The 27872-nt window shown below is 32.9% G+C and overlaps 5 protein-coding genes across 5 annotated transcripts; 2 read left to right on the top strand and 3 right to left on the bottom strand.

The window, feature by feature from the left end:
* Positions 1-474: 474 nt before the first annotated feature.
* Positions 475-2108, top strand: TRIADDRAFT_63656 (expressed hypothetical protein). Its single transcript, XM_002109939.1, has 4 exons — positions 475-507; positions 1460-1600; positions 1787-1935; positions 2065-2108. Exons 1-4 carry the CDS (start codon positions 479-481, stop codon positions 2070-2072), a joined length of 327 nt encoding a protein of 108 aa, XP_002109975.1. The 5' UTR covers positions 475-478; the 3' UTR covers positions 2073-2108.
* A 434-nt stretch (positions 2109-2542) lies between these two features.
* TRIADDRAFT_63655 (uncharacterized protein) lies at positions 2543-4692 on the bottom strand (the record flags this gene model as incomplete). The annotated part of the gene is made up of 12 exons (XM_002109381.1): positions 2543-2647; positions 2787-2857; positions 2943-3066; positions 3218-3382; positions 3479-3563; positions 3678-3751; positions 3851-3892; positions 3961-4050; positions 4189-4219; positions 4307-4360; positions 4431-4524; positions 4620-4692. 12 exons carry the CDS (start codon positions 4690-4692, stop codon positions 2543-2545), a joined length of 1008 nt encoding a protein of 335 aa, XP_002109417.1.
* A 524-nt stretch (positions 4693-5216) lies between these two features.
* TRIADDRAFT_53426 (uncharacterized protein) lies at positions 5217-6991 on the bottom strand (the record flags this gene model as incomplete). The annotated part of the gene is made up of 5 exons (XM_002109380.1): positions 5217-5512; positions 5629-5734; positions 5816-5941; positions 6229-6339; positions 6935-6991. 5 exons carry the CDS (start codon positions 6989-6991, stop codon positions 5217-5219), a joined length of 696 nt encoding a protein of 231 aa, XP_002109416.1.
* Positions 6992-17570: 10579 nt separating this feature from the next.
* Positions 17571-19153, top strand: TRIADDRAFT_21171 (uncharacterized protein; the record flags this gene model as incomplete). The annotated part of the gene is made up of 6 exons (XM_002109938.1): positions 17571-17683; positions 17915-17988; positions 18145-18386; positions 18455-18645; positions 18743-18878; positions 19013-19153. The coding sequence occupies 6 exons, from the start codon at positions 17571-17573 to the stop codon at positions 19151-19153; spliced, it is 897 nt and encodes a 298-aa protein (XP_002109974.1).
* A 2191-nt stretch (positions 19154-21344) lies between these two features.
* Positions 21345-27872, bottom strand: TRIADDRAFT_53424 (uncharacterized protein; the record flags this gene model as incomplete). Its single annotated transcript, XM_002109379.1, has 16 exons — positions 21345-21475; positions 21606-21754; positions 21926-21985; positions 22109-22158; positions 22233-22329; positions 22436-22639; positions 22739-22869; positions 23034-23141; positions 23242-23319; positions 23445-23513; positions 23622-23722; positions 23884-23998; positions 24290-24351; positions 24789-24888; positions 26095-26180; positions 27800-27872. 16 exons carry the CDS (start codon positions 27870-27872, stop codon positions 21345-21347), a joined length of 1614 nt encoding a protein of 537 aa, XP_002109415.1.

The following is a 27872-nucleotide window of genomic DNA, read 5'->3' as shown; positions in this document are numbered from 1 at the left end:
CACTAGTGGTTGACTGAAGGAAACACGCAATTGGAAGGACTGTCCCGTCGTCTATGCGTCCAAGCCCGGCTGCAGCCGTCCCTGACCAGTGACTGACCACTGGCCACTGGTTGACTGAAGGAAACACGTGTTACACATCAGTTTGCAGCAGCATCTTCACACAGGGGCTTCTGGTCAAGGCTACAGTATACTAGCTACAGTAGCCTTGGAGACTGCACTGTACTGTAGTCCAATGAATTGGGTACTAGCTGAAGAGGGAATACAGCTCTCATACTGAGCGGTATAAATACTAGCTGTAGGAGACTTTTACACTGCTCACTCCTTTACAGTGTAAAGTACTGTACACTGTAAAGCTCAGTGACGTACTGCACGGTACTGGACGGCGGCGCTAGCCCAAAGTCCTGCAGCCGTACGTTAATCGGACCGAACGCCTTCATTTTACTGTCTTGCTGCATTGAAAAGAAGAGGTTGAATAATCATGGCTGACGACGAGACAGCAGTTCCACTGTAAGTTTTATTGTACCGAAATGGATCAATGTCTGTTTACTACAATTTCACTGTACAACATGGACTATAAATTAATATCATATTAGACAATATTAGAATGTTCACTGCTGGAGATTTTGCTTCTAAAATTCATATTGATCCAGAAAGGATACTCACGTATGTGCTGGATTTCCTCATTTCCCATGCTACTATCGTAGCGGTCTCAATATTATTATTAACAGTCAAATAGCTGATGCACAATCGAAAGCAACGCTACCATTTTTCGTCCTATTCATTATCTAAACAAGCTTGTTCTACAGCTTCCAGTCGAGCAAGTGATAGACCGACCATTCAATAACACAATCAACTTACAGTTCTACAATCCAATGACTTAGCGTATGGTTAATCACAGTGTCAGCATTTCACCAATGGTAATGTGAGTAGTCCCATACTGTAGTACTAAACAAGAGCAGAATTTATCCGATAGGCGCTAGTCTATGGTATTCAATACGCGTATACATTTCTAGGATAGAAGAATACCATGCGATGTGCAATGGTGACTTCTCTAGGAAGTAGGAAGTAACTTAAATGGACAAATGGAGCTCTACGCTTCATTCTCCAACTCGTAACGCATCAAAGATAGCTTAAAGCAACGCTACCTATCTGTTACTTACCAAAATGATATAGTATTTAAAGACGATAGTTAGTGTTTCTACATGTTAAGAGTGTAATTGTGTAATCTGACATTATACTGTATGATTCATTAAAATAAGCTGACATTATACTGTATGATTAATTAAAATAAGCTAACATTATACTGTATATACTGTATGATTAATAAAAATAAACTGAATTTGATAGGATAACGTACTTTATGTTAATCCCTTACAGTTAACCTTGTTCTTTATTCTCTACGTGTAATCTGCTATGGGAAGCATTCAATCTATTTAATGTTAAACATATTCAATTTCAGTGAGGAAGCTATAAACTTCGCTGCCCAGGGTTGTATGAGCGAGGTAGAAGCTTATGCTGATTGCGTATCAAAGAATAGGAGAACTTGGTATAAAGAATGCAAGGAACATAAATTTAATCTGAACAAGTGTACCGCTGAAAGGTAAAGCTAAAACCGACTCAAAGGAACTATGCAATCGTACAACAATATTGTAGCTTTAAACGGGGTTTGATAAGACGCTCGTTTTACCTTAACTATATTTAATATAATGTGTAATACTGTACAATTTGTACGATGAGCGATTATAACGTTCACTAAATCGATCCTGTTATTAATACATGTATGCAGCCCCATTATCGTTACAATCAAACGTGAATGCTCTGCAGGGTATAACCTCTGCTTACGCGACAATCCAACAAATCCGTATGCTTGCAATAAAGAGCTGCGTGCCTTTGCTAAATGTGCTAAAGATATTTTAGAAAAAGCTACGGCTGAAGGTAAGGCTAAGATTCAGTGAGCATAAACGGAGAGTCGTAAAAGAAGTAATAATAATAATAGAATTACCATAAAATTACAACTATAATTGCCAACTACTACTAATATATCCTTAAAAAACATTTTTATAGGACAATAGTTGCACTATTGAAAGTGCTAGGGAATAATTGATTTCAATACAGTGGCATGAAACTGATGTCGATGAATGCTAATACAGTAGTGTACTGTATCTGCAGTTACATCGAGAGAAGCTAATCGTCCATATTAGCCAAAGAATAGCAATTACTAAATATCGCAAATTTGACGTCTTCTTGCCTTTTAACGTGATTACATGCGCTTAGCTATTTCATTTGAACTCTAGGTCACATTAACAAAACTTGTACAAACACGTTAGGGTATGTTTTATATGTTGTTCCTGCTATTTTAAATTTGAAAAGAATAAAAGATGTAGAAACTTTCTACAAAAAAATTCTAATCCTTCAAGGGCATTTATTACAATTATATAAATAAATCTTGTGTGATCGAAGCCTAAAAACTTTAACATGATTTACAATACTGTACAGTACAGCAGATCTACAACAAAAATATAAATATCAACTGAACCACCTCTTAATTGCCAGTGTACAATGTACATGTAGCACAACTAGTGCGCGAGCTTTCCTCAATCTGGACGGGTATTATACTTTCACAATTGTTTCTCTTGGAGTACATTATCTATAATTTCTTCCACGTTAGCAAGGATTGAGTTCATAAGTTCTATTCTAAGCATACCAGATCTAAAAAACTACAATATTTCTGTCAATTAGTCTAATCGATATTCTTTAAATTCAAAAAACTAGCATTAAAAACTTACTTGAATTTGATCTTGAAAAGGCAAATGGGATATTAAATCATTTCTATTCATCATCATACTGTCGGAATTACCTAAAATTATAGCACGTTCGTAATTAAGAAACTGTAACAAAAAACAAGATAAAGTTAATTCAAATCTAATCCAAATGAAGACAACCTTGCTTGCTCTTTTGCAAAGATTGCAAGTCTATTTCGAGCCTAGTGTGACTATTCCTCAATTCTTTTCTTAGCGGTTCCAATATATGACATTTAAAATCTGTAACATCACCCCATATCCCCGTCTAAGAAATTTGATATAAAAGGTGCGTTTAGTAATAAAGTAAAGGTGGAGAATTGATTTACAATACAAAAAGAAATTATAAACTTTCTGGCACACTGATAATTATTAACAATACTCAGAAGGAAATCATCACAATTTTATCATTTGTTTACCTTGTTATCTTGTACGTTATCACGTAATAATAAGAATTTAACAAAATTTAATCCAGCCAGAAATCGATTTGCTTCATTTACGATATCTACGTCATCTTTAATTTGAAGGATAACTTTAATAGTTTCAAGTAGTTCATGTTTTCCAGCAAAACGAACTTCTGAATCCTATAACAGAGATAGCACTTTTTCTGTAATCAAAGTGAATATTAATTATGTATCAGTTTCTAAATAAACAGTTGGATATTTCTTAAAATCCGTTACATTAAGTGCACTAGTAACTCCATCTTTCAGTTTCAACGTCAGCAACTCTATAATGCCAGGATGATCGTTTTGTGTTAGTAAGTACCTAAGAAAGGAGGGATTAAAAGTTTATAATTAGCTACAATATCGCAAAAAATAATTTTGCAAATAACAAAGAAAAATATCATAACGGATTTCGGAGATTATCATGCAAATATACTTTATCAATAGATATTTTCCCCTTCCTTGACACTTGTCAATTTTGCTTTGAAAAACATTGTAAGACTTTTTCCTCTGTTTTAATTAAAGAAGTAGCAATTATATTAACAGTAATTGCCTATCTCATAACGGAATTAATACGTATATGGAAGAATTTAATACGAGCTTGCTTACTATTGCTTCTTGTTGATAATGGGACATGATTGATAATAAATTCTAATAATTTTATAATATGATTAATCTCACAGTAGATACGATACAATTGAATCAAAACTTTGTAACACCTGAGCATTATTTCTGAAGATTCGTGACGATGTAAGTTCAGCTGGTAAAGTTGATGAAGGGATATTATTCAAGAGGAATTTGTACAGTTCCTTGGTTAAAGATTAATAAATTTAAAATTAAAAAATTCCTTACTACTGTTTAGAGCTAATTAGGCTATAATTTAACCTCATCACATGTATGAAACTGTTGCAACAATTAGTAATACAAACATACTCGGATATACTTACCAATCCTTTATCTATGACATTGGCCATCGAACTGGTATGCAAAGTGTTATGATTAGAACCTCAATAATACATCAATCTATCGCAAATCTGACAAATATTAATGACAAGCTAAATTAACCTTTTCAAGAAGACTTCAACATGACGGAGGTTGAAATATAGGCGATATTGGTAGCTGTAAAAGATAAAACATATTAATGACTATTACAGAACTTAGATTAAAGCAATTTTGCAAAGTTTACTACCTATAAATCCATGGGATGGAGTCAGTACAAATATGACAAACAAAAATCAGATAAGAGAAACATGCGCATCCCTCCGATAACATGGTATCACCAACTATTAAAATAAAATTTGGAAGATATTAAAATCTCGTATTATAACCAATATATAAATATTGAAAGAATACTAAATGAATGTTATCAATATCTTACATGCAAATTGTTCATCGTGGCTTTGAGTAAAATTTGGTTTACGAGACAATATATCCATTCCATCGCCATTCATTTTAGTTATAGAAACCTGAAAATAAGCACTTGCTATGTTAAATACAAGTATTACTGTACAGTATGTTTTGACAATGTAACACATTTATGACTGACCATAAGTTTATGAGCTAGCACATAATACAAAGTCTTGCTGTCTTCGTAGAGTATATCAACTTCCATTAATGGGTAACTAAGGAGGCACAATTTACTATAACATTCCCCAAAAATGATGTAATGATTATTGGAGATCATTGGAGTATAGATCAAATATGAAATAAGGCTACTATATCGTATTGTAGATATAGCATGGTGTATGAATAGTTAATCTACACACTACGAATAAAGCGTATTAACACGAAATGTACAGCAAATAAGAATTATAAGCAGAAATACAATACGAACAAATCTATTATTTCATTAGCCAACACTGGCTGTTTTCTTCGGATAAACTAGGGAATACAGTTTTATTCGGTTAGTTTGCAAGTTATATTCAATAGAACATCTAAAGTTTTAATAGTTAGAACTCATACAATAGGTGACAGTTTAACTTACAACATCAGTAACATCTTGAGCTAATGATTGTTCCCCGGGTAATGTGTAATTTATTAACTCATTAGTAATGTCGAATAATAGAGAAGTTTTGGTCATATCATCTACAGGCTGTAAACTACTAGCTACACTGTCGAAATCTTGCATATCAGATACCAAGGACGCACCAATCGATACCATTTCATTAGAATTTTCGAAATGCTGCTTATCTATTGCTTTAAATGATGTGATCAGCTGATTATTAGCAGCTCGATAGAACTTTGAACATTTATCCTTCATTTTACGTAAAACTGTAGGAAATATAGTATGATTAATTTGTTAGTATCTCGTATATGCATTTCCTATCTATAGGGCAATGGAATAATATGATTCTTAACTGAGTATTAGCACCATATAATTTAAATACCTTTGGATAAAAGCTTGACAATTAAAATAAGTTTATATGGATGTGGCTGTAGATCACTCTCCAACCTTTCCAGTAATGCTAAATACGATTCTTTCGGGCTATTTACCTGGCAGATAAATATTTCACTAACAGTAAATGCATGAATTTAGGTTATCATCTAATTTAATTTATAATACCTAAAGCTTACCTCGATAACTTTATGCAGTAGAATAGATCGCATCTTCAGACTCTCATGGCTACATTGAGTAGTGCTTTGAGTTATATTTGACAAACCAACTATAATTAGATCCCAGCCACATTCAACCAACAGCTCCTAATTGTCCGAATTATTAATGCATTCATGTATTTAATTATTTAGTATAAGTCTTTGATACAACTGCACAGAATCGCTATATAAAATATACGCTTATAGTCTTGGTAGTTTGGCATACTATTGCATCAGTACTATACTCGTAGAACATACTTGATAGACTAAGTTTAGACTAAGTTTAAAGTATCGGATTATGGTAATCATATTTGCACAGGTAGAAGAATAGCTATACAGTCAGTCGCAGATTATTGAGTTTATGATAGTAGATACGTCTATACTATTGGAATTACCTGATAGTCATCTCCGACTAGAAATTGACCGATAGCTTCCGTCAATCCGAGGTCTAATAATTTCTGTATTAATATCGGAAAGTGAACTCCGCATTCTTCGCTATTGGATGCCTGTACGTCAACATAGATTGGGACAGGTCAAAAATATCAAAATACTTTATCCTGTGCCAGGCTGTCCTACAAAGATTGTCCTTTGAAGTGATTTACACATCATTTATAGTAGGCTATAGTATATACCACTAGAGTACAATAAAGATAAACTGATCAGTTTGCAAAATGTTTCAATGTCTATGTTAACCCATGAAAGATTTACGACATCTCTTTTAATTTACCAATGATTGTATAGTAAGAGAAATAGAAAAAGATAGCGATACTTGCATCCTCTATTTACATATCTCATATGTATTTTCTGTCTTACGGTGGCCTATTCTGTTGACATTAAACGTAATATACATGATAACTTTGTAAAATATAAAATGCAATCGGATATCTGATGCAAAGATTTGCCAAAGTTGGATCTAGCAAGAAGATTGCAATTTGATCTTATCGTCATTTGGATTCTAAGTTACAGTATTACTATTACTGTCTATCCTACCATGATTGGAGTGAACTGTACAAATTCATGCATCTTTATCGCTTAGAAACTGCTGACTATTCGATCAGTAATGTAGTAGAAGCCGATTTTATAAATTAGTTGTAGACGTACATATTGCGAGATGAAATTGTCTTTCTCGGTTAGAATTTCATTCGCTTCTTCCTGCATGGTTGGTTTTCATTTACTCTGGTCACCATAGGCGTAATATAACATGCTAAAAGAGTCTAAAAATATCCCAATACATTCATTATAAAGTTAATGAAAGAGAATAGCTTTCAAAATGAGTCAATTATAGTAAACGATCATGTAAGCACCTAATAAGACGAAAAGTGTCAGCAGAATTTTCACCTACGATTAGAGAAGATTGAATGAATTAAGAGTCGATGACGTGATTGGTTACTGCTAGTCAGCTACAGAGTGTTGCCAGTACGGACCCATGGAGATGGAGATATGATGAGGGCAGACAGCTCTCTACTTCTAAATAAAGTGGTAGAATAATGTCTAGAGAGAGCCGTCAAAATGTACAAAGGACAGAAAGGAGTAATGTAGCAAGATAAACAAGCAAATCTCCAAATTGGAGGAAAAAGTTGTCTAAAACGAAATACTTTAAGCTGTTTCATGGACTACTACGCGTAGATCGAGTAGTCAGGGGGCTCGTCCATGATGAAGTCTATAGTATACCGATACCAATACAGATACAGTACAGTACATACATACTGTACTGTACTTGGCTAGTTAAGTTAACACCACCTACAGTACACTATCGCCTTCCTTACTACACCTCAGTACAACTTTTGCTTTTTTTTACTCAAGTCTATGTAAACTATGGAAATTACTATGGAAACACTTTATGACTTTGTTGAATTTTTCCATAATAAAAGTTGTTCAATTTTCAACCAAAAACATCCACTTTGTCCTATATATCTATATATATATATTATATCTGCTTCAGCGCTGAACATCATAAAAGTTGTTCAATTTTCAACCAAAGACATCCACTTTACATATATATCTATATATATATTATATCTGCTTTAGCGCTGAACATCATAAAAGTTGTTCAATTTTCAACCAAAGACATCCACTTTATCCTATATATCTATATATATATATTATATCTGCTTCAGCGCTGAACATCATAAAAGTTGTTCAATTTTCAACCAAAGACATCCACTTTACATATATATCTATATATATATATTATATCTGCTTCAGCACTGAACATCACTACTATTAAATTGAAGGATGTTAAAGAGTGACATGTACTCACTACAATTCAAAATTACCAACAATATAAAAATAATAATAATCATGACGTTATTACTACCATACTCTACCCTATGGGATAATTAATTCATGAATGAATGCAAAACTCTATCGAAGGAGTACCGCAGGAAGTGAATACGCCAATAGTGACATTAATTTTGATTGTACTATAGGATCGTATTCTGTACCTTACCTTCCGAGTCATGCCAAACTATACTGTTGTGGTAATATCGTAGGCGTCTTAAAAGTGTTGTGCAGCTACAGCATCACGCACGTATCCCGTTGAAAACCAATATCAGCCGCTATTGTACTTTGTTTTATTTGTTTCCATTTTTTGCTAGGGGAGAGAGAATGTTCACCGACTTTACTTGCCCTAAAGGATATTATAAAAGAATAAAAGAATTAATAAAGAGTTCAATTTAGCATATAAAAGACTAGATAGATCGTGCTATATACAATCATACGAGACAGATAATAGACAAAACTTACTGGAATAAAATCAGAAAGTGTGGTAGTTGTAAGACCGTATATTGTATCGCTGAAAATACCGGCAATAAAATTGGCTCCATCCATAAATAATAATAATTAGTAAATCGAATCAAGACAATAGAGAAATCAAAAGTTTAATTCTTATTCAAATACAATTCCATCCAGACTGTTGATACAGTACAGACAATCATAGGGCAAAGTACGTTTGAGCTCTTGGTGGCTGGACCAAGTTGACAAAGTAAGTATCATTATGAAATCCCTTCATTTACATGCAAAAATATTCTACTTTATAACCCGTATAGTTGATGAATCTTAGCAAAATATCTCAATCTAAATTTTAAAATTGAACTTGTCTGTACGTATATTAAGTCCATCTTGAATTAGAATAAAAAATAAATAAAAAAAACTATTAAATACACAATAATATACTGTGTTACTTGCCGCTACATTGCCCATCCAATGACTTGTTATTTCCCTTTGCATACTGCTACGAGTATACTATAAATTTCGTATAATCTTTCATGATCAATAATCACCTGAAATGACTACCCTGATGTAGTAAACTCATATGCCTGCATAGCAATCAAAGTATTGATAAGCTTGTAGTTCAATGAAATGTAAAATACAGAAATTAAACCCAGAAAGACAGTTACTCTTACTCCTTATGTGCTTATATAACTATAGCAATCGTAGTAATATATTCTGTATTAGTTCATATCTGATTGCTATACACTGTATGCGATAAAAATTTTCATGTAGTCGTTTGTTTGACCTAAACCAATCCTTAATTTTTGATCGCTTAGCTTCTACAGTCTACTAGTAGTCAGTATAATACGCATATGAGCTGCTTCTAATTTCATCAAACCTGTACAACATGCATCATTCCACTTGTGAAACCTTGATTATGATTAACATTTTATATTTGGTGGTGATTACCAAGTGTACTACATGCTACAAAAACTCAATTTCGGGTTAGTGGATGGATAATTTCTAATGTCGTCGCTATTATCGGTTTAATAGGGAACTTCAAGACGGGACTCAAATATAACTGAAACTTCGAAAAACTTGAAATCAAGATACAAGACTTCACTCTTTGCAGGTAGTCCGATATGATATATCCCCCAAATAATATAACTAATATTGTAATGGTTGTCGTAGATTGTCTTTTTACACATGCAAGCAATTATGCTGGTTATTCATAAATAATATATCATCTTGTGTATTAATGAATAGCTAAATATATTTTATACCGTGATATATATACATTTATATATGATTGTATGATGGAGACACACTACGTTCTATCTAGTACATTACTACATGAATAACGGAAAAACTCATGTCCTGTAGTAAAACTTTTAGCCGCTCATTTGGTGGAGGTGGTGTTCTGCATTATTGTCATACTATATCTACAGTATTACTGTGTATTGGATAAGAAAGTGGCTAGAATCCAAAGTCTGAATTACTTTGATAAAACAGCTATTAGAAGCATTGAATATATTATGTACATAGGACAAGGTTATTATCGTTGACTATTCAAATGATACTGTACACAGTTATTTTTATTGCGTTATACAGTATAGCTGTCTCGCGTTTTAATCTTTTCAGGACCAAAAATGACAACCCTTTACAAGGATAATTTCGTATATAGCGATAATTTCTGTGTATTTTCAATTAGAATACTGTATAAAATCATTCATTGAATGAGTAATTCCCAACATTCGGAATATCTAGTCGTGATCGGCACATAAAAGTAATTGTGCATCCTCATTGTAATCAATATTACTTGTTTATGACTGAATACAAGCTATAAAAATTCATTCGACAACGGGCTACCCGCTAGTACACTAATCATAATAGCAAGTATTAATAAAAAAAAGTTTATTTCACCGAGCAGAGATTTAACTAAAATTAACTGAATTACAACAATTGTATCCTCCCAAGTCCTACCTTTCTAAGATTAAAGAAAATTCTTTATTACGATGCCATTTATGAGATGCAATCATCGCTAAAATTTGTAACATCACTGTTGCCAATGACTGCTAAAATAGTACAACCTAGGCACCCATTAGAGTATTGAATGCTTGTAAGCTTCATCGTCAAAGTACAAGAACATTCAACTGTTATGACAAGAAATTTATTCTAATGCGTTACATGCGCTGCGAGAATGACAAGTGATCATATAGAGCTAGCAGTCAATACTGTAACAGTAATGTATTGACCATAAGCGTTTCTATGTATTATTCTATTGGAAATCATGACCACTGCTTCGCTTATCTTGCTGTCATTAGTACTGCAGCTTACTGAAAGTAAGAGTATAGCAATCTATCTAGCATGCTCTAAAATACCGCCAAAATATGCGCTAAGAAATTAATTTGATACAGTCCGTGCGTTTTATTTTGATATCTTGAATTTTGTGTGATATTTACTTGCAAACCTATTCTTACAATTATCTCTATATAATGATTGAACTGGTGCGATGCAGTCAGTGTGGAAGCTCAATATTGCACGGTTGATATTTAATACTACTTCCAGGCATCGATTATATAATCTGTGTTGCCATGACTTAGACTGGTTATGACTACCGTTGTAATTTACAAATGATACTATTGATTACAATGGTTCTTCTTCTTGATTGATTTATAGCATCTACTGTAGAGTAATTCAAGTATGCTAAATATGTCTACATCTATTTATGGTTGGATATTAATCATGACTGTCAATGTAGCTATTTTAGTCAGGGAATAATTCAGTCTAAAATGGAGCAGGACGTTGGAGGTGTCAAAAACAAAATGCCATTTACCGGTAGAAGAAAACGAATTGGTTCATGTCACTGTATTGAATTCCATTTAGAATGGAATTGATTCTACTCTATCGTTGTTATTACGTGTCTCCTAGCGTCTGACTGGACAGTCTAAAATGGAGTAGGACGTTGAAGGTGTCAAAAACAAAATGCTATTTACCGGTAGAAGAAAACGAATTGGCTCATGTCACTGTATTGAATTCCATTTAGAATAGAATTGATTCTAGTCTATCGCTCTTATAACGTATCTCCTAGCGTATGACTGGATAGGAGAAGATTTCTGATGCATTGGTGTCTATCGAATACGGAATTAGAGTAAATTTAGAGAGATCGTGGATGATTGATTCATGTTCATTAATAAGGTTAAGTGAATGCAAAATATTCACCAAAATTGAGCTATTGGACAAGTACAGGAGACAGATTAATGATGTAATGTATCATCCGGAGGGGTTAATCAAATCGTCGATGCTGCCATGGTTACGCCGGAATCTTGCGTTCCTGCCATGTTTGTGGCTAGAGTACAATTGCCGTTTTGATCGTTGAGTGGCGAAACAGTGGCGCAGCTGTACGGTATACAGTAGACTAGAGTTGCGTGTCGTGTATGGGTATACAAAAAAGGCGCAAAAAGTTGCTGGAGTGCCCACAGTACGTACTCTACAGTGCACAGTACTGTCACCTGAGTGATGGACTGTAGGTTACATTGATGAATTCCCCTGCAGTACAGTGTACAGTAGGGGAACATACTGTAAAGTACAGTACAATGTACAGTAAAAGGTGTTGAATGTATCGTTCTGTACAGTAGTCAGCTTGTCATACGGTAGCCTACAATGAATGGAGACCAGGGAAGTTGTGTATGCAAACGAAACCATAGTAGAATAGCCCAAACTGGCCAACGTAGTCTACCCTACAGTATGGCGTTGTCATCCATCTTGTCGGTGTCCAGCCTCAACCCTCTTACACAAGGGTTGTCAAATGCCCCCCCCCCTTCCCCCACCATATAGCCAACAGTACGGCGTTGAACCCACTCAAAAGAGACGACAGACTTTGGGCGTCTGTATATGGCTTTGGAGTGTGGGAAAAAAAGTCAATTTGCGATTATAAAGGTGCGGAAATTTACTAATGAAAGAAACTGTTTGATCCTGCTGTAAAATCAAGAAGTTCAAGGCATTGAAGGATAAAGCGATCTAATCCGGACAAGCAAAGAGGATACAAGTTAGTATTTGTTATGGCTAAAATAGCATGATGATGATGATGATGATTTACAGTGGATCAAGCCTTGAGCGTTGGAGAGATAATTGCCTTGGCTTGCAGGGTTTTCCTCGGATGCATTTTTTTCCATCACCGTGGTTAGAGCGTCGTAGTTGTTGTTAGCTTTTGATAAAGGGTTGATCAATAGCACACTACCATCATGGATCCACTTAAAATAGCATGCAACAACGTTATGAGTAGATTGGATCGATGATCGACAATAATGAATACATGTTAGTCTGTCTACCTTTTGCCTTGACATCGCCTGAGAAGATGGATTGGACGCGTTTACACTATGGATGTTGTATATTGTCGCTATTCCACTTTCAATTCTCTTTGAATCATGACAGCTATACTTTTCTCCATTGACTTGTACAATAATGATGATATTAGACACTCCATTTTGACCATAACGGGTGCAATGGCGGAATTCTTGTCGTCGACGTCATTGACTAACGTTCCAATCAGTACAGTACTCGCTATATTTTTACAGGTCTATCTGCCTATCTAAATACAAACTTGATCTACATACGACTTCCATTCTTTCCAAACGGTAGCAACAAGCAATGCAACAATCCATTCTACTCGATCCACTCATTAGGGTAGTTTCATCCAATTCACCAGGATAATCCCATCCTTTTAAGTAGACCAACGATACCAGTAGTAGTGAGCCATAGTTTTTCAAATGCAATCGATCCAAGAGAGAAACGACTACGACAGTATATCGCAATAGGGTCCAATTTTCGATCTAACCTATTTATCTCTGCATTTTTATACAGTAACAAAGTAAAAAGGTCGATTCATTTTTTAGCTACTTTTTCCTAATGAATTTCAGTTTTTATTCGTACACACCAAATATTCAATTGGGCTTGAACGTCAGACTGCATCGTAAAAAATGATGATGATCACGGACGATAAGTAGTCAAATGGAAGAGGGTAGAGTAGTAGTTTTTGGCGGACAATGATTTCAAAAGTGACCAAGTTCGTTGATCATATGCCGGTGTCCAGTATAGTATTGCGATCGTCGTATCGATATATAGTCAGAAAAGAATAAATAGCAGCTACTGTAGTTACACCAATAAAATTTCATTCTGTAGACTGCATTCATTCCGTCATCTTCCATACAAGGCACATCCAAATTAATCATCAACAATGATGATGACTTGCCAAACATCAATGTATATATAAAAATTTAATGGAAAGCACTTTGACTCCTTATGTTGTTCACACGATCAAGTTGCAATTCAATTTTTTTTTTTGTCTCCATATTTGTAAAGAAAACAACTTGACAATTTATCTTAGTTTACAGCAGTTGACGTTATGGATGCTTAAAATCATGTTGTCACCGATGAACTTGGAAAATAGTTGAAGCTTAGCCACCATCATCATTTTTGCCATTGTATCTAGACTGCAATCAGTTTGCAAACTGTTCAACTCTTTTCCACTAGCAGCATGATGGATTATATCTTGTACGTCAATAAACAATTGATGGAACATCCAGATCAATCGTTTACATCCAATAGACAAACATAACGCTTAAGCGAATGATAGAAAATAATTAATATAACTATTATAAATTGATCATCATCATCATAGGTGGACCACTTTTTGTATTTTCCATTGTATCACTGTAATCGTTGCCTACTTCTACTTTTTTATATGGCTAGGCTTCTAATCATACAGTATTAGTATGTAAGGATATTTGCACTATTCATCCAATAATAATGCTTGACAAATTGGAAAAAATTCAAAAATACAATTGGACGTACATAATACAAGATTATACTGTAATCCTCATCTAAGCTGGAATATACGCGTACAGTCTGTATCTGCTTGATTTTGGTACAGGTCTAGATGCAGTAGTTGAATATTCTTTGTCAATTTTTTAACTTAAGATCTTCAAGGCATAATCATACATACGAGTGCAAAATGAATGTCTCAAAGTTTGCTCTACACGAACATCATCTATCTTGTAGATGGAACTTTCTTATCTCAATATTTCATAACAACGCGTACTTTGGAAAAGGCTATAGAATCGTAAAATACATCTGCGTACATGACACAAAGGATAAAAACGAAACATTTTTTTTATCCTATCTTTTGATAATCCTATAGAACATAGATGCAGCACTCAGCGCTTATGCCTTGACTTTACCAACATATTAAATACGATAATGACGGATTGATTGGATACACTATCCTAGTACTGTAAGCATGGATACAATTTGCTTGGATGATGGATGAATAGCCTGTTGACATATAAAATGAGCAATGCTTTCCAGTAAAGTAATACATTATCAGATTGAAGCAGTAAATCGATCTATGCCTCCCCCCAAAAAAAAAAAAAATGAAAAGTAATAGGATAGCAGTTTAGACTAGATAAATATGTTATTAACAACTTTTTTATAATATTCAATTCCAAGTGCGCTTATGTCATGACTATTTACTGTACTGAATAGTTTACTTCAAATGTAAATTTTTTAAAGTAAGACAGCGATAAATTTATTTCATGATCGATAGTTGCAATCTTATAGACAATTTGATTCCATTTTCTCTATACATTCTTGCCATGAATGCCAACGGGATGCTTGTATTAATAGTCACACAATGCAGTCAATACTGTAAAAATGTTATACCTGTCACTATACTGACCATCTGTGCTAAATAATGATTCAATATAAAAATTGCTATGAGTATAGAAGATTATTATCATCAAGTTGAATATTGTAACACTAGCAATACAGTATATTCAATCTTAGATTTTACCATATATCATTTTCGATGTAAAATTTCCGTAAGAGTATACATTTTAAACAGATTATATTATAATCAATATTGGCATAATTCCACTTTTGTACTACAATGACATTTTTTCATATGGCATTGATCTATCCAACAATTTGACTCACTCAAAGATATGCCAATTTTTCAAGTTAGCATGTAGAATACTGTAGTGATAAGAAATTACCTAGGCGCAACATTAAATCAAAGTAATCTTATCTCTCTATCGTAAAGAATTTTTAATTGATGAAAAATGGGATTAAATTCTTTCTGTATCACTGTTTATTAAAAGTAATAAGATGATCCTTAAATATACACTACATCCGTTCATAGACGCATAGAGACATTTATCTAACGGATTATTTACTATTCAAAGAATATCCAAGTTTTAGCAATATAACCGTAGAGATTTGTTATAGTTTTCCATTTGCAAGTTAAAACCAATCACTAAAGTAAATTTCATGATATCAATTCTATTCAGTAATTGCTAATTGATCGACATTTTTTTATTCAACTTTTGGCGATTATAATCTATATTCCTTGCAAATAATACTTATAAACTTTGCGTACGCTACTTTTTATGTCGATTATGCAAAAGTGTTAAAAAATACTCTTATGCAGGATATCGTAGCGTGGATTATTAATTATATTTATGATAGCACCATAGGTAAAAACTCTTTTATCATGCAGATAGAGAATTATTATTATTCATAACCGAATTACAACTGAAAAAATACTGCTTTTATTCATCCAATGATATCGAACATTCATTCTGTGTTTCAGTACTATCCGCTCGAATAATGATAGCAGAAACTTTCTTCTCACGTATTTTAATGATATCCAATGAAATAGATGAGACGCATTTTTATTATACGTATATATATATACTTGTATACCATGTAGCAGTATCCTATTTTAGTTACTGTTAGACAGTGATTTTGTATTACCGTCTACTGTACAGTACTGTAGGCTTTGTCTTTTTTTAATTATAATTAGGGCGGCCTTCAAAACTGAAAGGGTGTAATAATAAATAATTTAACTAAATCTTCAACAATAACTAACAGACTACGCTTTTAACCATAACCCTATTTCATTCAACCTTTCCAATCTTTCAATTTAACTTTCTTGATACTATTGTATGCAATTTATATAGTTGATATTTATTAACAGTATCCTGGATATTTGTAGCTATTTTATCTGAACAAAAGTAAATGTAATAAATGTGTACAATTCTAACATATAACGGGTTAGTACAGAAAAATAAGTACGAGGCAAAGAAAGTTAATCATTCAAGACTACATATGTTATTATAAAGAGTTAGCAGTACATTTTATACAATCATGACTTCTTCACTTAACCTCAGCTATCTATTAGACTATTTTATATATCTTTTATACATACGTATATCACAAATAAACAAACAAACAATTCTTTTATATTACTCGTATTATTACTCAACATCTCATTATTATCGATACCAACAGATAAAAGTTTTAAATTCTAACCAAAAAAGGCAATAGAAATGGTAGTCTAGTATTGCTCAGTATTGTCTGATTAATTTAATGACGTTAAAGTCTTGTCCTTTATCCATGATTGTTTAATTTCATCGGGAGTGACTGCTAATTACCAAAAAAAATTTTCTTTAAATACTCAAACCCCGATAAAAGTTTAAAATAAACCCTTGTTATGCAATAGACAATATCAATCTTGATTTATTTCGTTTTTATGACACTGGATAGTTTAATTTTTATAGGGAAAAATTTGTAATATTTGTATAATGTATATGATGTACAGTTTGAGATATATCAACTACAGTTAATAATTATAATCAAGAAGAGTTTAAGCGAAGAGATTTCTATTACTTAAACACGCGGATATCAGAATACGCGTACATCCAGTGATGTAGTATAATTAGTTGCATTAATTGACAAAATTAATTAGAACTTTACTTACCTTCGTTCCTTAATAATAGGTGTCATCAAGCGTTCAATTATTGTAGGAAAAAAATCGAGGATCATGCATCCTTCCCATCATCGTCATTTAGCAGTTACTGTAACTACTGTACCTCCAGGTGTACCAATTGGAACGCAAGTCACGTCACATCCTACAAATATCGGTCATGTTCCCACAAACACTGGCCAAGTTGGATCATCACATGGGATGGATGTTAACAAATTACCTGATGACGTAGATGGTCGTCGTCCGGACGTTTCTGAATTATTACAACAAATAATGTCAATAAATGAACAATCATTGGATGAAGCACAAGCACGGTAGTAATCTAATCTAATATTACAGCTTTCGCTCTGTTCAACTAAACTTACCTAGATTGAGTTATAGTTTTAACTAAGAATAATATGTTGCAAGGATCAATATTTCAACTAATCTAATATGTAATTGGCGCCTGTTCAATATAGCATTATTATTATTTATACTGTAGAACACTTCCTTATCTTCTTTATGTATCAATATTAAGATTTATTTTTATTCTCCATAAATTTTAGTAAGCATGCTCTAAATTCACATCGCCTAAAGCCTACTCTGTACGGCGTTCTATATGAAATTAAGGAAAAGACAGGTATTATTTAATAAACGATCAATACAAACCTATGAATAAGAATAGAAGTAATGGTTATATCTGTTAGACTATAAATTAATCACTCTTTTTTTTTCTTTTAATTTAACACATAAACTCGGAATACTTCACTGTGGTCTATGTGATATGTATGTACAGTGCTAAATATTCGAACACCTTCCGAGGAAGATCCTCCCGATCAACAATTAACGCGATTAGATAATATGTTGATTTCTGAAGGAATAATTGGGCCCGATAAAGGTGCTTCTGCTGCTGCTGCTGCTGCTGCTACTGCTAGTGCTTCTGTTCATGGCGAAAGCCAAATTGATCATTCTGATTATCATGCAAAATTAAATCAAATTCGTCAAATCTACCATTCTGAATTGGAAAAATATGAACAGGTAACATGAGCTATCAACAAACAAGTAAAAAACTTATTATTGACTTTATATCGACTTTAATTCATTAGGCTTGTAATGAATTTACCACACACGTAAAAAATTTATTAAGCGAACAATCCAGAACGAGACCGATTACCCCTAAAGAGATGGACCGGATGGTCAGTATAATCCATCGTAAATTTAGTGCAATTCAAGTTCAACTGAAACAAAGTACATGCGAAGCACTTATGATCTTAAGATCACGCTACTTAGATGCGAGGTATACGACATTGCTTTATCGAACAATACAATGATTATTATTGTACTTTCGGATGATGTTGAAAACGCCCAGTAATTATAGGATATTTTTCTTACAGAAGGAAAAGACGTAACTTTAGTAAACAAGCCACTGAAATTCTAAACGAGTATTTTTACTCACACTTAAGTAACCCTTATCCCAGCGAAGAGATCAAGGAAGAATTAGCTAGAAAGTGTGATATTACCATTTCTCAGGTAAGAATTTCGAAAACCTTTCATTATTTGTATACTCTAAAGTACACTAGTCAATCTTATATATCTTCGTATGTTAGGGATCGATAAATTTTTACTCTAAACGGTGCTACTTTCATTAATTTCAATTTGTTTAGATTTCTAATTGGTTTGGTAATAAAAGAATTCGGTATAAAAAGAATATTGGAAAAGCTCAAGAGGAGGCAAGCATGTACGCTATTAAAGCAGCGCAAACATCCAGAAATCAACATGAGAGCGGCTCAGGTTTAGAAAGTTGATCATAGTATTGCTTTGTACAATTATTTACTAAATCTACATATTATATAATCTAATAAAAGTATACTTTTACGCTAGGTACAGAAGGCAATTTAGGATTAACTCAAGCGTCTACGTCGACATCAGGAAGTTTGTCACATTCGCACCATCCACAAGTGCAACCATCGATTCGTAACCAATCGCAGCAAGGAATGCTTGTTGACCAACAACAACCTGATATATATTTGGGTCCCATACCCTTGAGCACTAGTAATAGTGGTTCATCAAGTGGCAATGTATCAGTTAGCAGTCATTTTCAGGTATTCATTGCTTCGTTGTCGGTGCAGTAATAATAAAACTCACTAATTACATTGTTCTATCATCATTCAACGCTAACTGAAATAGCTAGTTTCGCTTCGTTTATTAGAAACTACTGTAAGAGCTTAAGCAGCAGTTCAGAGAGTTTTACATTTTTGATAGAAACTGCAATATTATTTAAATTCAAATCTTTAGGTTTCTGGGTTATCGCACCCAATGTCTCAAGCAGGCGGTTATGCCCAACCTGACCAATGCGCTATTCCGGTTTCATCTCAACAGCCAGGATTCCACGATGGTCATACAATACACCAAGTTGGTGATTATGATTTAGAATTCATTTCCTCATCAATTCCTAACCTTTAACATTATCCTCATTTATTATTTTTATAGCTGAAGTAAATGTACAGTGAATGGCCTTACAACATAATTTTGATTCCGTCGACGTTCATGAATAAGAAAATCTCCGATTATTTTTATGAAATAATATTCATGTCGTTCATTGAGACTGTCAAGCAGTTGATATCATTTATTTACTCATGTATGCCTTAAATTGGTGAGGAGTCACCTCATGTTTTCATTATCGTCTGTACAACAGCAAGTACCGGCTTTTTTACCACAGTAATATTAACTACTAACGATTATTTTGGTGATGAGCTATTTTTGCTCAATTACTGCAAAATGGTATTGTATACAAATGAAATCCATTTTTAAGGCTCTGAATCGCTATTATTGGACTACATTTTAAGTGCTATACAAATGTATTATCGATACCCTATTATTATTTGTACAAAATAAGCAATCACTTAATTTGTTTGCTTGAGTTAAGAAAGAGTTTTTAAAGCGTTAAAAGGTGAATACCTGTATCACAATTTACAACTAATTTAATTTAAGTTAAATTTAATGTATATGACGGTGTATTATTACATAGAATAATACGAAAAAGAACATCTGTTTAGAAATATCCTATATGTTACACTACAAATCTATTTGTATGCTATAAATGATATATTAATGTTGTATGAACGACTATAACCCCTAGAGCCCTGACCAAGATTAAACACAATATATTGTAATATTATAATCGTAAATTTTTTATACTCAAACATTCGAGTCAGGCAAATAGCTCCTAATGCTATAATAGTAGATATCTTATGTCGAATTCATGACACTTGTTCATAAATATAACCACTTTCTACTGACGCATGTTGTACTATCACATTACAGTTTTTTATATGACATGCGACTTTAACCGAAAAATCTTTAAATTATAGATTGAGCATATATCCTTAATGCAAAAATTTTATCCTTTTGTGATTGTTTCTCATTAAACTCAGTTACAAATGAAATAAACATTGATATAAATTTATACTCTTTTAACTTTGCCAATTTTATTAAATTAAATTTATTCACATAGAAACTACAGTCTTGTGCCTGATGTCGGAATACGAGTTCGCAAAGCTAGTAGCATTGATATACAATTGACGATAGTTCTTAATGATGTGATTAAAGATGAAAATACATCAAACAAAATAGGTTTAAGCAATACTACGTTGTATCTGTAAGTTTATTTAAGCTATAGTATTGAGTACAATCTGGCAACCCATGAACATCACGAATAGGAGAACAAAGATCGCTATTTTCTTTTTAAGTTGACAATTGTATTTCGTTAGATTTAAATAGTTATGACGTACAAGGTTTAAAGATTTCACGCTGTACGGTAAATTATAGTGATAAAATGATTCATTCTTAAATTGCTCATGACAATTTTTTTCGTACGTCTAGCGTTGCGAAATTTGTTATATAATCTCAATTTATTAACAGTGTTATTAATACCATATTCAATTATTTATTCGAAGAGGATAGCTATTAGTGCCTTAATCAGCTATAAGTCATCATTTACAACACTGACGGAGCAGATTGAAACCAGCTAAAACGGTCAGTTGCTAGAGCTGAAGGTATATTTAACTTGACGAAGGTCATATTTGAAATCTCGCAATCGATTTTCACCATTGTTGTCATGTAAGTTTCTAATTCAATCAAAAAATAACGTTCAGTTAAAAATCAATGCCAATTTTTCAGATTATATTGTTTTTACTGTGTAGTATTTATACATGTACACATAATAAGTAACTCCTTCAGCGTTCAAGATGCACTGACCATTAAAAGCTGGCATAATTAGAGACAGCCGTTGCTTTTGATTCTTGTTACCAGTTGTAGGTGGATATAAATATAAATCTTTCTTAAATGTTACGACATAAAACGTATCGACACTCTGATTGAACATTTTGGAGACGTAATCGCGTGCACTAGAAAAAATACAGAGTTAGAAATTTCTATTACCGACCAATTAAAAAAGTCAATAATAATGCAATGGACTAGTTTCTCTTAATATCTCGTTTTGTAAATTAAACATACATACAGCTTACATACGTATCATGCAAATTATAGCTATAAACAAACGAATTCACTTAAGCTACCTGCTGAAAACGTCACTATAATATGGTACAATCTGGTTGTTATCAACTTCAGACTCTTTTCTGTAAGATACAAATATCGTTAGAGAAATTAATAAATTTCACCGATCTATTGCCTTATTATATGAAAGAAAGAAAATACATGGAATGACGAAAAATATGTTAACAAATTTAATATCATATTACCTAGGAATGGCATTATCAGGCTTAATAGCAAGCTCGTTCGATCCAAGCTTCTATAAGATAAAAATTAGTTATTTAGTCGATTACTTAAATCTTCTAAAAGGGCATAAAAATACAAACATAATACCTGAAAAGCCTCTTTATCTTGTAATACAGAATTCTTACGAATGAAATTATATTCTACCTTCTGTCGTTGATGCCATTTTAAAAGCGTGCGCGAAATTCTAATAGTAAAAACACAACATTACTATATTAAATACATACTGTGTTAGCTAGTGCTGTTAATATTGCGCAAGATCCTGTTGAGAGATCAACATCTTGTTCTGTTACCGTTGTGTTTCGGTCTTATTTAGCACAGGCGAACAGCCAGTGGATGATGATTCAAACTCTTTGTATGACTTGCTATGCTCTAGTGGTAGTGATGGCCTACCAATAATTATGTCAGGTTGTTCTCCTTTATGAGACAGCAGAGCACGTCCATGTAAAACTGAAATACTATCATCACCAGGTATTTGATCGATAACGGTATTACTACTAGAATTTATCAAATCCAATATAAAAGTTGCGATGTTAATTTAATGTAAAACATCAATGTCCCGTAAATTAGTTAGTAATATGAAGTCATAATAATACCTTGTAAGATTCAGAACGGTTACATTAAATCCAACAAACAAAAGAACCATAAAGAGTACAACATGAGATTTGTTAGAAGAAAATTTAGTATTGGATTCTACAGATTCCTGATGTTGTCTGAGTGCAACGTTCTAAAATTTGAAAAAAATTGATAATAACTTAAGATTTGCTGAAAATTGAAGAACATCGTTAGAGTAAACACTCTTAAAAATAAAAAGCATGATATGAATATTGATCATTTATGTATTTAATTAAAAGTCTAATAAAATTAAACATCATCCAAATTTAAACTCACTTCTTGTTCTAACTGTTGAATTTTTAACTTTAGAGACTCATTCTCTGATTTTAAACGATTACATAAAGCTGCTTGCTGATTAAGCTCGGTCTCCAAACTTTGTAAATACTATATATTTGATTACAAATTATTAAAAGAGATATATATAAATTTTCTTGATGTTTGTTTAGGAAATCAATCAAAAATTATATTTTTGCAATTTTCTCACCTCCTTCTTCTTCTTTCTCGATAAACAAGCAGATTCACGATTCTTAATTTTCCTTTGTAACTTTTTATATGCCTTCAACTGTAATAAAGAATGATAAGTAAATTATGTGGATAATAAGAGTAATAACAACACTTTATTGCCTTATAAAAAGATATAATCTTGATACGGTTATGTAAAAAATTAGCGCAGACTCTAAATCGAACCTCGACTGTTGAAAATTTAGTCGTATCGACAGCTGGCAATGGCTTATTAACAATCTCTTCCTCTAAGGACTATGTAAGAGAGTAAAAGACATAAATAATTAGATCTAATACGATAAAGGTAATACAATTAACTTGCTATATATTAGTAAAATTATTAAAAGTGGTAAACACACTCACCGTAAATGAAGTCCCGCTTCGACCATGAGCTAAAGGTATCTTTCGCACCGAGGATACGAGCGGTACTTTGTTATAGTTTGCATGAGAATTAGGACTAATATCTAAAATTTTAATTTTAAAAATTGCATAAGTGAGAAAAAGCCAACGAATACCCGAATATTATTGATAAATTATTGTACGTATGATTCATAATTGCTGAGGTTCTTCTACTACAGCTATTACCGACAATTTATTAAGAAATTTGATAATAATATACCGGTACCTGTCTGTTGGACATCCTTTGGAATATACTGATTTTGTGGTGGAGTTATTGGTGGTGATTCTATTTTTATTGATGATTCACTATTTGGCGATGGGGCCACGGATGCATTAGAGACCTGGTATTAATGCAACAATTATGTCGGTGATATTAGTACTATTCGTAACACCACTTACATCAGTTAATTAACGTTGAAAACTTAATTTACTACTGTCCATAAAACTGTATAATTTCAAACTTCTAGATTGAATACACGCGTATACTTATATATATGGTAAACAGCGCACTGCATATCAATTTATAAAGCACGAGGACTAGCTGCTATATCAAAAATAACAGTACTATATGATACGAATCATATGATCCTCAATTTAAAGAAATTCGAAAACAAAATCGAATGATAACGTACCTGATAAGAAGATGAACTGCCAAGAGAATTCGAAGGCGAAAGAGGCTCAGATTTAAGATAAACTAGGTAATAAAAACATCAAAAAAAATGGTTATTTAGCCGCTAAAAATCTAACCCTCAATTTTTTTCAATGTTGTAAATAAAGCTGCAACATAAACCTACTTTTGACCACATTCAATAGTAACAAATGTAGTACTATATACGTACAATAGGGACTACCACTTACTAAAGCTTGGTTTCTAGTAGAACATTGGAGTAATCTTTTCAGTTGATAAGTGTACAGTACTTACTATCACCCTGTAGCGGTTACATACTATACTAAATCTTCAAGAAAATTAACATAACAAAGAACAGCCTACGGGCTCTGTCTCTCGTAACAATCAAACTCGCTATTCTTTTTCAATGTATCATTTCATTTACTATTAAAGTACAAATACTGTTTCTATATTTCATTTAACATTACTAAAAAGTCAATTCTGATATAAATTAAATAACATACCACCACTATCGTGACTATTTTCTGGCGATTCGCAGTTATCAACAAGCCATTCGTCAATGTAAGAATCGTCAAATTCTAATGATTTGCCCCAATTCGAATCCTTCAGAAGAAAGAAATTAGATATTTTTGTTTAATCAATGTTTATATAAAAAACTAAGAGCTTTTTATTATAAATACAGACGCTGCAATACAAAAGAATTCGTAACAAAATCTGTAGATGGCTTTCTTTTCTTAAGGGAAATGTACAACATATGCATTACCGTAAATGCGATAAAGACAACAACAAAAATAATACGTGAGAGTTTCATTGTGTAGAGAAATATCACTCTAGTTCGCCGTTAGACAGGTGTTTCTGTCGATACTAGATCATAATGTATGTTAATTGCTGGGTTAATGTTTTTGAGTTTAACACACAAGTACAAAACTTGTTATTGGAGATTCTTCACTATACATACGCATTTTAATTATTAATTCAAAAATATTTTCAGGCAGTGCAATACATGCAGATGAGGTAGACCAGTTTGACACATACGACGTGATTTCCATTATTGTTTTCAACAGGAAAAGAAGCATTGTTAACTGACGACTGTATCTTCATGCAGTGTAACGTACTACCCAAGCAGATTCAGTATATTAATTATTTTAATTCTAAAAATAGCGATTTAAGTATGATACTAAGATACTGTATTAATAATCCATTGCTGTATTTGATACATAATTAATTGTAAAATTCTCAGATTCAAAGATAATATGTGCACTAGATATTATCTACAGTACATGCTACCCAGATCATAAATTCGATAACTAGTAAGGTCAAACATATTGAATAGGCATATAATTCTATAATCAATACGGTTGTCAAGTTTTAATAATAAAGGCTAACGGCAAAGCGAAAAGGACAAATGTTTGCTATCAGGAAATACAGTGGATATGTGTAACATCACGTATTCAGACGACCTACAGCTCAAGTAAAACAATTTCCATCAAAGTACCGTAATACTAAAATGCACGCAGCATTGTGCGCTATGAACAGTACATTAGGCATTATCTTCCTCCATATGCGGTCTACAAAGTACTACAACTATTGTCTACTTGTAATTAACATAGTCCCTTTCAACGAAAAACACTAATACGGAGGTGTGAGTACGGTAGCAAAAGTATCCGCTGATCAGATGCGTACGTAGTAATAACAACAAAAAACAGATAACAATCTATAGTGTGTCCGTTACAAATCTTCAGCTGGCGAAGATGATAACTGCCCTAGGTGCCTACTATATCTTTATTGAAAAAGAAAGACAATATTTACCGGTACTCGAGGTAGTTGATCGACAAGTTTGTCCAGCATGGTGTCCAATTCGCCATTTTCTAGGTCAAATTGTTGACAGTCCATGTCTAAAAGTCGAAGGAGGATATTAAATAACAAGCTAACATTAGAATCATTTACAATTTACAGATTGCAGTTCAAGATGCAATTGTAGCTTTAATCAATTTGGTATTTTATAAAGTCATATCGTATAAATGTTATTGTCGGTCCAAATATGCATTGATAAATTTACTCAGCGTCATTCTCATATACAAGTACTGTATTACAATCATGTTCTACAATAAGGGAAAAATTAGAGGGCAATTAAAAAGTATAAACTGGCTATGTAGTGGCGAAGCTTTATGTGTAAAATTTACCAAGATTACAGATAATACTAACGATATCGGCATGAGTGTAAGCACGAGTAATTAGAAAGATCTTGGCTGTCGATGAGTTTGTGTACAGACAAGTGACATTATACGTATATCAACAAGTTCACAGTCTCGTCTACATCGATAGTGCAGTATACGTTTGTTATTACTACAACTTTAAAATTTCTCCATCCTTGATAACCTCTACTTCATCAGTTTCAGAATAGTACTATAGTTTGTAATTATTTAGCATTGATTGAAGGCGAACTAAGTCACAATGATGAGAAATTCTTTCAATTGCCTAATATTTTTCATCTACATGGTAACGCCGATTGCTTGATGGGCGACTGGTTTGTCACCGTAGTAACAGGTAGTCTACCTGCTCAAATAGCCACGCGCTACCTTACACAGAGTATTGACCTCTTGCACTAACAATGTTGTATACCGCCCAACAACTACTACAGTACTATAGTACAGTACAGTACAAGGAAGTGCTGACATAATACGAAATCATGCACGGATATTAAAGAGATGAAGATTAATTACTTTCTATACCATTACTGTTCTAACTATAGACTACTGTATCCTAGAATACGTCTGACATGAAATTATCAGTAAGAATACGAAAATTATTTTGAGAAAACTTATATACTGTACTGCTATTACCAACAATTAATTAAATTTTCTATTTTCAAATATTTCTGTTCTACATTTACTGTACTTGTGTTAATTTTGACTGTGTAATACTGTAAATACAGTATAGGATATAGGTATATTATACCACTGTTGATCATCAAGAAATAGAATAAAAATCAATGAGATTTTTATACAATTTTTGACTCGATATTAATGTACTGTATCTGTTGTACGACATCGCTATCGAAATCGACATTGGTAATAATATAAAAAAAAATTATAAACTCTTATCCAGTCTTCTATACTGTACAACGCTACAGTAAAGCGAAAGATAAGCGTCCTTTTCTGTTGTACTGTAATGCCATCAGCAATTTTATCCGTACTTAGAATTCATTATTCTTTAACCCTTTAACCTAACAGGTTTACTAGGATTATAAGTCTATTTCTCTATACTGTAGTATCAGAAACGGTCTTTCATCATGATAACGAGTGGTGTTGGAAATGAGAAGTCAAAGAAGTAATTTTAAATTGGAAAGGCAATGATCCTTATTCAGTAACTTGCGTGAGTGACTCTTGTACGCCGTCCACATACTGTACGCGTACTGTACACTCTAGTGTACAGTGTACAGCAGTCTATGATCGCTCATTCTCATTGAAAAATAGAATCATTTTTGAAAGAATACTTTTACTAGTTTCCTTACCCCAATCTGCGGTATTGAAGCCATCTGCTTGATTATAGTGGGGATCCAATTCGTCGTGTAAACCCTGATCCAT

The sequence above is a fragment of the Trichoplax adhaerens genome, genomic scaffold (genome assembly GCF_000150275.1).
Source record: "Trichoplax adhaerens TRIADscaffold_2 genomic scaffold, whole genome shotgun sequence".
Taxonomy (NCBI): domain Eukaryota; kingdom Metazoa; phylum Placozoa; class Uniplacotomia; order Trichoplacea; family Trichoplacidae; genus Trichoplax; species Trichoplax adhaerens.
This window is presented reverse-complemented; position numbering and strand designations above follow the sequence as displayed.